This window comes from Parasteatoda tepidariorum, chromosome 8, assembly GCF_043381705.1.
Source record: "Parasteatoda tepidariorum isolate YZ-2023 chromosome 8, CAS_Ptep_4.0, whole genome shotgun sequence".
Classification (NCBI taxonomy): domain Eukaryota; kingdom Metazoa; phylum Arthropoda; class Arachnida; order Araneae; family Theridiidae; genus Parasteatoda; species Parasteatoda tepidariorum.
This window is the reverse complement of record NC_092211.1, coordinates 26,156,550-26,169,578: the sequence shown is the minus strand read 5'-3', so window position 1 is coordinate 26,169,578 and position 13,029 is coordinate 26,156,550. Positions and strand designations below refer to the sequence as shown.

Sequence of the window (13,029 nt, the reverse complement as noted above, 5' to 3'; positions counted from 1 at the left end):
CACATACTATTAAATCCATTTAACTCATATATTCTTGTATAAATATTCAATAGTTGTAATTTTACCTGTTTTATGCTTACATAGAATTTATCATAAATTATTATCGAACCTAAAGCACTGATTTAAATCAGCTATCCGAATCACTTCAGTGATTCGATTCATTCCAATCACCTGGATGATTTCCTGCTTTAAACTTGCACTTCCACAAAACTCCTCGCTTTTTTTTAAAAATAATCTTGAAAATAAGAAGCGTACAGCATGTGCACTGTAAAAAACTTCGGGTCAAATTACGATATAAAGTACCGGCACCTTGGTGTAATATCCGTAAAATCCATTCATACCGTAAAAATTATACAGTAATTTTTGCAGTAATAATTATTTAATTGAAGTGATTCAGATATTTTATGATAATTATTACTGTAAAAATGACGGTATATAAGACTTTTTGATCCTTAAGATGTCCTGGTAAAAATGGATTTTACGGTAAAAAAGTAATGGCACCCTGAGCGCTGGTACATTTTACCGGAATTTGATCCGAACTCTCAACTTTACTTTATGCTCTGGCTTAACCTTTCAATGCTAAAGTTAGTTCATTAAAGTTAAGTCATTAGGTTAATAACTAATTATTTCTTACTTTCTAACCTTATTATTTCTTGCAAACAGACGTTAATAACTTAACCTAATGACTTAAGTTTTCATAAAATTTATGATAAATATTAAAAAAACAAACAAACTTACTGCTTCAGAATGTATTGGATGCACAGCAAAGAGCATTGCAGCGACAATGCTTGTAGTTTTTGATAATAATTGACGACAAAATCTGTTAGAAATAAGAAAATAAAATATTTTTTTAAGAATCTAATTTTTATAAAAATATTTCATAATTTTCATAAAAATATTAAAAATTTTCATAAAAATATCAAAAATTTTCATAAAAATATCAAAAATTTTCATAAAAATATTAAAAATTTTCATAAAAATATTAAAAATTCTCATAAAAATATTAAAAATTTTCATAAAAATATTAAAATTTTTTATAAAAATATCATAAAAAATTGTGTAGAAAACTTTACGGTAACAATGTAACATCCATATACATATGTATAAACATTAAAAAAAAAATCAAGAATTTCAGACAAGTTTGTGCAATGCAGAAAAGCATTTAATTATTTGTGTTTTAGCATTTCAATATATGTGTGATCTATTAAAATATATTTATATATTTATTTTATTTATTTATTATTTCTTGTAAACAAACGAATAGTTTTTAAGACATTTAGGCCTCCTCTCTCTTATTTTATTTATTTATTTATTTTTTTAGTAAGGGAGCATACAGCAATTCAAATTAATAACCTATTTCATATAAGTTCTTCAAATCTGATAGAAGCATTGATTTGAATCAGTTTTCCAAATTACTCTAGTGAACTGATCCAATTGATCCAAATCACGTTGATGATTCCTTACTTTATATAACGCATAACACGTTTGTTCCTCTAAGCTCTTCACTTTTTTAAATGGCGTTACTAACAAAAAGTGTATAATAATAAAATTAGGAAAAATTGGTACATCAATATTCAGAGCATTTATCGAAGAATCACATTGCCAACCTATTCGCCAAATACCACTGAAGAATTCTATTAAAGTTCATATCACTGTCACCCCATTCTTCGTAAACCTAATAGAAGCATTGATTAAAATTGAAGTGATTTAAATCATTCATCTAAACTACTTCAGTGAATTGATCCGAAACATTGTGACGATTCCCTGCTTTTCTTAACACGCTTTTCCTCTAAGCTCTTCACTTTTTTAAATGGCGTTACAGACAAAAAGTGTAAAATAAAAAAAAAGAGAGAAAAAATTGATACATCAATATTCAGAGCATTCACCGAAGAATCACACATTGCCAACCTATTCTTCAAATACATCAGTTCTAAAATGCGTTTTAGATTAAAATGTCAATAAATCACAAGGGAGAAGTGCATTTTTTTCCAACGAGTTGTCTGCCCTTTTAGATAACCACGTCTTTGCTGATCATCATTTTTCTGGTCCCCCAAGAAACTCCCCCTAAAATGTAATTTTTCATTTTATCACCCCAGTGCCCTAACATTGCATCACGTGTTTCCATCAACTCCAATTTCCGACTCAGAGAGTCTAGGTAGAAAAGGACCAATATCAATCTGTTTCCCTACGACAGAAGTGTAACATTAGTCACACAGTATGCTATCGATTGAAATTCCAAACAAATTGCAGTCTTGTTTTATTATTCGGAAAGTTCTGCATATGTTTGTAGATAGCGTTTTGTTATTTGGTTTTATTGAAATGTAAATTTTTTTTTGAAATGGTCACTCAGTATGCTATCAACTGAAAATCCAAGCATTTTGTAACTGCGTGTTATATGTTAGAAACCTTTACTTATAAAATCTTAGTTAATGTTTTATTATTAGGCTTAGCTATTAGGCTTAGTTAGTGTTAGCTTGTTTTCCAAGAAGAAGGAAATTGTATTATTATTATAGACTTACTATCAATTGAAATTTCAAATTATCTGTAACCATAAGTTATAAGTTGGACAGCTCTCTATATAGATTTTAGTCAATTTTTATTATTTGGCCGACATGTTAGGTTGTTTAAAAAGGAGAAAAAAATATTATTATTATAGACCTATAGTGTGCTATCAATTGAAATTGTAAATTATCTGTAACCATAAGTTATAAGTTGGACAGCTCTCTATATAGATTTTAGTCAATTTTCATTATTTAGCCAACATGTTAGGTTGTTTTGAAAGGAGAAAAAAATATTATTAGAGACCTATAGTGTGCTATCAATTGAAATTTTGAATTATCTGTAACCATAAGTTATACGTTGGACAAATCTCTGTATAGATTTTAGTCAATTTTTATTATTTGGCCTACATGTCAGGTTGTTTTGAAAGGAGAAAAAAAAATATTATTATAGACTTACAGTGTGCTATCAATTGAAATTTTGAATTATCTGTAACTATAAGTTATAAGTTGGACAGCTCTCTGTATAGATTTTAGTCAATTTTTATTATTTGGCCTACATGCCAGGTTGTTTTGAAAGGGGAAAAAAATATTAAAATACTAGGATCATTCAGTCGAAAAAGCTAAATATTTCAATAAAAAATAATTTAGCTGTAAATAAAAAAAAATAATTAAGAACGTATTTAGTTCTGATGGCTTCATTTAACAAAAATTCTTTCGAAGGGAATGGTAATTTTCAAAACGTTTGAACTGCTAAATTATAATTTTTAAAACACACATTATAATTTTTATCTTAGAAATATTAAAGATCTTAACTAAGTAAGTTGACTTTTAATCTAGTTTTTAATTAAAGTTATGTGTTTTAACAGTTTTAAGTCATATTTAGAACACACACGTTTAAGATTAAAAAAAAAAATTGTATATAACATTAAACTTAGAGGTAAGTACAATTTTTAAGAAATAATATAAACTGGGATTCAGTTTACTTAAAGTTTAACTCAAGTTCTGTATTTTAATTTTGTGCAAATATTAGCTAAAATGAAAATTTAAAAATAAGCTCTTTAAAAATTATTTCAACGACTAAGTTGTTTAGCTTTGCAAAAAGATTTATTTAAAAAGATCATTAAAATAAATATCTGTGAGGTAAGAAAGCACTCTGATAGAATAATTATTAAGACAGTTCTTTAAACACCCTTTTAAAATTAATAATTCTAGTTTTTAAGAAAGCGTTAAATAGTTAGTTTTAATGGTTTTAATCAATTTAAAAAAATTCATATGTAAAATGATAAAATTAAAAATGGAAGTAAACCTAAAATTTGTTTTAAACACTTGAATCTTTCAAATGCTGAGATTTAGATATGCAAATATTTAACTCGTCAACTTTGTCAGACAGTTGATCTGCCATATTTAATTTTAATATATTCATTTATTTAATAACAACAGTTATTCATGTGCACATGAAAGGTTATTTTGAATTATAAGAGGGCACACGTATGTTAAACATTTAAACTCGGGGTTCATCTATTTTTACACCGACTTCGAAAATTTCATTTCGGGGCAAATTCCTTACTTTATTTTATAAAAATTTGAAATAAAAGTAGTTGGAGTCTAGCAGTGAGTAAAAGTTTAGTTTATTTATTTATTAAACGACATTTACAGATTACAGTTAATTTGATTTAAGCATAAGGTCTAATTTGTTTTGCACCGCACGTTAAAACTAAACTCCTCTAGTTACGCTCAATTTGCGCTTTGTTTTCCTATCTTGCAATCTGGCAATCTTGTTACGAAAATATTTTAAATCATTCTTGAAAAATTTCCCGTTTGTGTAAGTTCATTTGAATTCGCAACTCGCTTTATAGATCATGTTTTATTCTGTTTTCTACTTATATTTTCTGTTTTTACGCGTTATTTTTACTTATTGTGTTCTATTTTATTTGGTCTAATTTTTGTAAAAATTTTTTGAGTGCTCCTCACACTATTGTATTGATATATTTTGCTTTGGCTATATTGATGAAATATTAGAAAGCACTCTTCTTTGAGGATATAATCGTGTGGGCTGATGAAAAGATTATATCTTCTTTTTTTCCGGATTTTTAAAAAAAATTTTATCATTTTTTTCAGATTTTTATTACTATTTCCCCCCCTTTTTCATACGAGTATATCTGTAATTTTCCTTTGTTTTATCTTCATTTTGAACATATATATATATTATATATACCTCCTTCGGTGAAGAACTGTCTTTCAATCTCGGAAATAACTTTCTTTCACTTTCTTAGAAGCATAGTTTTCTTCTCTAAAAGAAAGCTATCTTTTTTAGAGTTAATACAGAAAACATCGTGCGGATGAGATTGCAAACCATAGCATTTATCGTTAAAATCAATGTGCCGTCAGCTCCTTTTATTGATATGTTGATTTGATTTGTTTGATTGATTACATTGACCGCCACGTCGCAGCAACAAAACCCTTTTGTATTCACAACTTATTCACCGCGATATCCATTTTTGCCAAAACTTTTTGAAGTTCAAGACGTGATTCGAAACTACTATTAATAGCTCTATATGACTTGATTCTCATAAAATAACTTTTATTTATGGCTAAAAGTTTGTTTTAAAATTTAAAAAATTCTTTAAAGTTCTACGTTTTTAAATCAGCTAATCAGCTGATAGCAAGCTTCCAGAATTTTGTATACCATTAAGAATTAACTTACAAATACATCTATCATTATGTATTGACAGAGCACTCCACTAATTTACATAAATGTTATAAATGTTACCTGTGGTACAGAAGGCAAACAATGACGTGAAGGATTACATTAACCAGATGATATCCAAAGGGCTGCAACTCATGGATTAAATAATTCATTCGAAATGTCAGCACACAAAGAGGACGATATGATTTATGGCTCTCTTCCTAATTTAAAAATAAACAATATCTTCAAATATTTGCAGTTGCTAGATAGTAGAGAGGCTTTATTCATTACATGAATTATTATTATTATTTAAATTATAATTATTATTTATAATTCATAATTATAAATAAAATATTGATTAATTAGTAAAATTATATTATTTTATTAAGTGTCGTGATAACAAATTATCAGTACAATGAAATCTGTGAGAAAAAAATATAGTTTGCACAAAATACCGCTAAAATAAAATATTGGAAGAATGAAATCTAGTAACGACATTTTGTTGCCAAAAATAAATTCTAGGTAATACAAAATATCGTGAGAAAAATATATGTGGGATAAAAATCTAACGAAGACATATCATATCGTATTATTTGTTATTACTATTATACATTACCAGTATTATTTGTTTCCATGAGTTTGTTTGGATCTTAAATTTGTTTATTATTCAGAATTTAAATATATAGATTGTAGATATACATTTAGAAAAAAAAAAACTAACAAACCGATCTAAATGCTTTTCTGAATTATATTATACAGAAAAACAGATAAGAATGAACACTGAAAACGATATATAAAATGCTTAGAAATATTTCGCTCTTTCAAATTCGCTTTTTGTTAACGTTTAAATCTCGTCTGCTGCCGAGTTTAGACAGAGAGAATCGTCTGCTTCTCTTAAAAATGTCATTAACTGAAAGATTATTTCTGCATCGGAAAATTCTTGTTGTAAGAATGCTTCATACGAAAGCACATTTGTATTTTGATTGCATTAACTGTATCTGAAAAACATCTTTCTCGCTTTAAAATATTTTTAGAACGATTCGGAATAGATTTTGTTGCTTTCAAAAAGCTTTCTTTTCCTGTTTAAATCATTGAATATTTCCCTGTAGGGCGCTTATGTTGCAAGAAACATGAATAAAATGTATTACTTTTCATAGAAATCTCGTTTTTGCAAAAACGAAGCCTTACATTTAAAATTCTTTGAAACCTTTAAGTTATAAAAATGGATTTACTGAATATAAAGATTATTGTCATCATTGTAAATTTCACACGTCTCCAAAATAGCAGAAAATGGAACAAAGCAAAGAATTTACATGTCCATTATAAATATCACTCTCCTATTTTTGGTATACTTATTTTCCATTTGTCAACTTTTTTTTTAATTTCCCAAAATTATTTCTCTTTACAATAAATGTTTTTCAAGAACGCATGCTATACTTAGCACGAACATTTAGATAATTTTCAAAAACATCACATTTTTCTCAAATTATTTAAGTCATTGATGAATCATTATTTAATACTAGTTCAGATTACAAATTAGGCTGTCACAGTGAAGAACGTGGGTTCAATCCCTGGTAGCGGCTAGAAGCCCACCTAGCTTCAGATAGAAGGGTACCAGCTTGTATGGAAAGTAAGGGCAGTTGGTGCGCCATGTCGCTATCATGACGTTGGTCTCGAAATTGTGGAGCATTAACGTCCATGATCCCCTTGGCTGTTGCGGGAATACTTTACTTTACGAACTGAGTATGTTTAGTTGGAAATGAAAAGATATTTTAGAGGTGAATTTATCGGTGGATCGCAAATCTTGATTTATATCAATATATTTTTATGGTATTCAAGTTAGAATGTTTCAATAAAAAATCTATATACACTCTAAAAGTGTTATATGTAGGTAAAGAAAATGAATATAAAATTAGTCATTTATATTTTTATCAACTCATCACATAAATGAATTCATCATATAACAGAAGAATAATTAATCATTTTCTAAACTTAGATACAAAGATCTAGAAAAAAATTACTGGGCTAGATTATTCAAAATTATTATGAAATGATGAAAACGAATAAGACTTCTCTTTTATGTGAACAAAAACCGTCCGCATGACGAAATTTCGTGATTTCAAAGACAACCATTAGTTGCTAAATGGCGAAAATTCGTCCTTTGTATTTTAAAAAATGTCAACACAAATAATGCCCGAGATAAGCATGCAAAGTGCAGTTAGAACAAACAGCTTCAAAAGAAAATACTTTAAGACAAAATTTTCTATTATGATATATAATGCAATATTGAAATTTGTAAGTTGAAGTGTATTTTTTCCAAAATTATTTCGTGTATCTGCTTTTCGCAATTAAAATTAAATGTGCTCATATTTGAGTTTTTTATAGATTAAAAAAAATAATATATTTCAATAATACAGTGTGGGCAAAATTCTATAAAATATTTGTGATGTACTATGCATTATTTTTATAAGAAGAAAATAAATGAGAAAATGATAATTATTTTAGAAACTTTTAGATAAAGAATTATAAAGTAAAATATATCAATAAATAATAACAATAACAAAATGAAAAGAAAAATAATTTAAAATTATTATCAATAATATAATTATTGCAATTAATTATAGATAGTTATTTGTTTTTTATTCATATACTTTATTTAAATAATTAAATCTTCAGAGTAGCAGGTGGGCATGAATCCCCTTAAAAATAGTTACGTCCGGTTAGTTAAGCATCCGGAATTTGATTAATGCCTACTATTTCTAGGCAGAAAAATGATGGTAATTTTTGTCGTTGTAATGGTAGTTTATTCACGTCGCCCTAGGCAGCACAATGGGCTATTGGCGACGGTCTGGGAACCATTCCTGAAAATGATTTGAAGACATGCCATCACAATTTTGATCCTCTGCAAAGAGGGTAGCTCTCCTGCTTTTGTTGCCCGACGACTAGTGCTTAAAGTCGAGCACTTTATGGTACAACAGTTTAACAAGGACCGTTTTTAAAAAGTGCTTAAAGGTGCTTATTTTCGATTTTCGTTTTTAAAAAGTCCTTAAAGGAGCTTTTTTCATAGGGTGTTTTTAAAAAGTGCTTAATTTTTCCTTTTCCAAATTGAGATTTTTCCTTCACCATGTTGATTTTCGTTACGAATTATGCAAAAAGACACTGTTCACATTGTTCTATTTAACGTTTCCACACTTAATTCAACCCCAATCTATTTCGGCTCATAGTCAGTCCTTAGCGTATGAAAACGCCATTTGATTTACATGATTCAAAAATTTTGACATAACGGTTAAAACCAAATAAAACCGTCAATTGTCCGAAACTTTCCAAACCTGCTTAGTTATGATATTTTTTTCAAAGTGCTTAAAAATATTATTTGAGTGCTTAAAAGGTGCTTATTATTTGTTGCATTATTTGACTACTCACCCTGTGCTCACCTTCTGTCCCTTCGTACGCTCAACAAATCTGATCACAGCCAGTGATGTCTGATTTCGCTGATCTACTGGGAATTATGCCTTGCGACCAGTCCTCTGTGGGACTCATAGTTTTTGTTGGGAAAATACAGTGGAACCACAGTTTTACGTTATCTGTTTTGTACGTTTTCCCGCTTTTTACGTCATTATCTTCTGCTCCGTGAAAATTGCCTATACCGATAATGTTAAATTATCGCGGACTTTATGTTACCCTTTTTTTAAAAAAAGAAAATCCTGCTTTATGCGTTTTTCAAACAGTTCAAAATAATTTATTACTCAAACGTTTTTTTAAATTTTTCTTTTTTAAGCGAGACTTGTTTATTAGATGTTTTTAGCCTTTCTGGCTTACTTCCTATTCTATCTTATTGTTCTTTTGTATGTGATGGTACATTTCCCCCTCGAGTCAAATTCGGAAGTGTGGTGGGATCGCACGGGAAGTGATATTAAAGGAAATACGGGAGCTTAAATTGTAAAATTTACGAGTGGAATTTTTTTCCAGCAAACTTCAACCTTTGAATCTTGGAATAATTCAATCATAAAGAGCGTTACACTAAATAACTGCTTAGGTAACCATTTCTTTCTCTTGATTCCAGTGACCTGCAAGATGCTTCTAAAGTAAAAATAAATGTTCAGTAAGCTCTGAATTAGATTTCGGGAGCGGTTGGACAGTGTTGACTAAAATGAATTACAAGTGGGTGCAACAACGATTCTCCGGGTTAATTGCTTCTTGGAATCCCACTGGAACATGGACCTATCGGAACGAAATTGCATGCTTGAAGATCTTCCGAGGGCGATGACGCAACCCACATTCATTTTCAATTCCTTCAATATCTGATTTAATACCTGCTCTCGGTGATAATGATAAAAACGATGAAGATGAGCGAAAAATATTGGAGGATATACCTACAAGTGATCAAGAGTTTGAAAACACGAAAACTTTGAAACATTTGCGGATGTAAACCTCAAAGCAAATATGCAAACAATAGTATTGAGAGGGATATTTTTATAATTGTATCTAAAAACAAAAAATATTTAAAGATTATTTATTTTTCTAATAGTTCATCACGTGAATGTGAATTTTTGAAAAATATAAAAAAATTTTTTACCCTGATTTTACGTTATGCTTTGTACGTTTTTTAACGGTAGTCTGACAGAAAACATAAAATCGGGGTTCAATTGTATATATTTTTATAAGGAAAGTTTAATAAAAGAAAATTCAGTTAAATGAATTAAATGTATTTTTCTTTATACAAACAGTGATACTTTGGAAAGTAAATCTTTTAAAGTAATTTTAGCATTTGTGTGATTTCTTAAAAACTTTTTTTCTTTTGATTGCACAATTTAATGACTTACTTTTTTCATAGGAGTACCCCAAAAGTCATTCAGGAAAATATTCAACCAAGGTGCTTTTGGACGAAGATCCATGTTTTCAATGATTGCTGGCCGATCATCAAAAACTAAGCCACAGTTCAAGCTGTTGATGTAGCAAAGGAAAGAAGAGCTTACATTTAAAATTCTTTGAANCATTTCAAAAGGTTGATGAAATTTAGTTTTAACGTTTAGAAGAATGCTAGACTAATAATCTTCTTTTCAAAAATAAATTTATTTTCTGATTTGAAATGTCACTAAAAAGTTTTGTGACTAATACAATGCCAGAATGTAATTTAGTTATTCCTTTGCTTTAATCATTTTCGTTTTACATCAAAGCTTCTATGTGAGCTCCAGTCGAAATATAAAAATGAATACCAAATTTTTCAAAATTTTCTTCATTTTGATGAAACTATGTTTTGGGTAATTTTCCGAGTGAATAAGTCGTCAAAGTGAGGAACTGTAATCCGTATTTGCTTGATGATATTTTTTTTTCCAATGCCCACCTGTGTTAACATCCATTAATTCAGGCATATACAGGGCGATTTTGTTGGCCTCTCTTTCAGGGGCACCATATTAGGTGGGCCAACGTCACTCCCACAGTGAGGACAGATAGTACAGAGAAGGAAAGAATATTCATGCCTTGCCCGGAATTCGAACACAGAACCTTTCTGATGCAAGGACAGTTCCCTGCCCCCTACACAGGCCGGTCGGCTGTTTGATGATATGGATATCGTCATAATCATTAAATTAAAAAAAAAATGAAACATATCGATTAACACAAGAAATATAACTAAAATAAAAACTGTGTGTGACAACTCAGTTATTGCCTAGAATCAAACCTGGAAAACAGGTGCCCTGGTAACGCCTTAATGGACGCCGTTAACTGAGCTAAAAGCCGAAACATAAATATTTTCCTCCTCCACGCCTCATCTGTGCTCGTAGTATAAATAAAAATCGGTTCAAAAGCTTGAGGTTTTTTTCTTCCTTAAGAGTTCGTTACGTAATATAACCGGTTGACCCTCTTTCCTGGCATCGGAGATCATCTTAATATGAGGCAAGTTTTTTAAACTGAAAACAAAACAGTTAAGAGGTTTCTCCCCAATCTAGTAGTGTATTAACCGCATCTCTCACTGCGCTGGTAATGAGCGGGTGGTTGTGAGTTCGATCCAGGGTGCCGATTGAGCAACCGACGTGATTATACGCTAAGGTGCGCTTTAAATTTGTAGTGGCTGAAATTCCTCTCGTTGGCTGGGGTGTGGAAGTTTGGGAAGAGGAATTCGAACTCAGACGCTGTTCACGTCGTCTATCCGGGGTCAAAATTACGTGGCATTCCTGCCATGGCTGTCAAAAGATAAGAATCCTGACAAATGGGACTTGGCCATGGTTGTATAGAGTGTTTTGGACTATCAAGTGAACTAAAACTTGTACCATCTCAATATATTGCGCAAATTGTTTCAAAATCAGGTAAAGAATATTGAATGGTGAAAAACGAGTCAAAATGCTATATCAAATGAAAAATGCTCCACCATGGCCTTAATTTGACGTTAATTTGTAGGTTTTTCTCAGTATAATTTACTATAAAGATTGTTTGTTACAGTCAAATCTTCATTTTACAGCAATATTTACCTAACGAGTGAGACTGAACGTGAGAGAAATGAATTGACTCCCAAAAAGTCCTGAAATAATACATATAAGTGAGGAAACAATTTCGTCAAATATTTAGGAGTTACCATTTCGTCAAAAATAGCGTGATTTCGTGAGAAAACGATGGAAAAAATAATGAAATAGAACTAAAGTTTGACTGAATTGTTAAAAATAAGAGTTTTGTTTTCGAAAGTATGCAAGGCATATGCAAGATGAATGCAAAAGTTGCAAAATCTTCCCTAATTTCATATTTGTTAGAACTGTTTTGTTATGAATAAGTTAATTTGACATTTTTAGTAAAATCACGAAAATAAGCCAACTTACGAATACTATACATCACAGACTAAAGAAGAAATCAGAGTTATTAATGATTTAAAAACTTGTTAAATATTTAAGAAAATAGATTTCGAACAAATGAAGAATTTAGTAACTTCAATGCAAGCAGTATTCCAAGCTCTGCAAATATCTTAATGATTATATCAAATTTTAGTTCAAAAACACATTGTTTTACGCTCTCTGTTTAATCGGAGTTGTATCCCTTTTAAGAATCGTGCCTACCCCCCCTCCACACATTCCAATAATTTATTACCCTCCCTGAAACAATGGCAATTTGAATGCAAAATTACTGGTTTTAGAAAGCAATTGTTCTCAAACTATTCGGCGCGATTTCAGATGAGAGTTTAATGCACCAAGTTTTCTCCGTAAACACAGTTGATGAGCGTAGTTTGTGTTTCCAAACAGGAAAATGGCATAATTACAAGTAAAATGCGAAAGAAACCCCTAATTTACGGATGCATTCTCACAGTTCATTTGTAACTGTAGTTTCGGAAACTGAGAAAACTAGAACAAGATTTTCGCGTTTAGTGCTGTTCGTGATTTTTCTTTTGGAGTAATTTTAGAAAATTTTAGAGAAACGAAATGATTATCTTATACGTGAATCATTAGAGTTGAAGCTTTTTTCTTCAGTATGGAGACATAGTTACTATTCCAATTTCGTCGGTTCTTTTTGTTCTGATTCGTAATTTAGATTAGGTTATTATTACGAGAGTTTGGAAAAATGGAGAATATTTTGAAAAATGTACAGCTTCCTCTGGGATTTTAAATTAGAGGTGGATAATCATGCATACTAATAGTTTTTTTTTTTTAAAAAAAGCTTTGATAACAATTGAATTAGTTATTCTTCATAACTATTATAACTTCACAGTTTGCGTAAAGAGTATTTAAAGATTGAAAAAAGATAAATCGTCATGCAGTTTAACAGTTTTTTTTTTAAAGTTTTGATAACAATTGAGTAAGTAGCTATTCTTCTGAATTGTTACAGTTTTGCTGTCTGTAAAGAAGAAGTGCTGAAAGAAAT

The 13,029-nt window shown here is 29.9% G+C and overlaps 1 protein-coding gene across 1 annotated transcript in view; it reads right to left on the bottom strand.

The window, feature by feature from the left end:
- The window catches only part of LOC107450915 (protein O-mannosyl-transferase Tmtc3), a gene marked incomplete in the record, with an annotated part of 110,556 nt that overhangs the window by 32,303 nt on the left and 65,224 nt on the right, over nucleotides 1-13,029 (bottom strand). Inside the window, 3 exon segments of the mRNA XM_043046277.2 lie at nucleotides 739-820; nucleotides 5,272-5,408; nucleotides 10,011-10,158. Coding sequence (XP_042902211.2) covers nucleotides 739-820; nucleotides 5,272-5,408; nucleotides 10,011-10,158 — 367 coding nt within the window.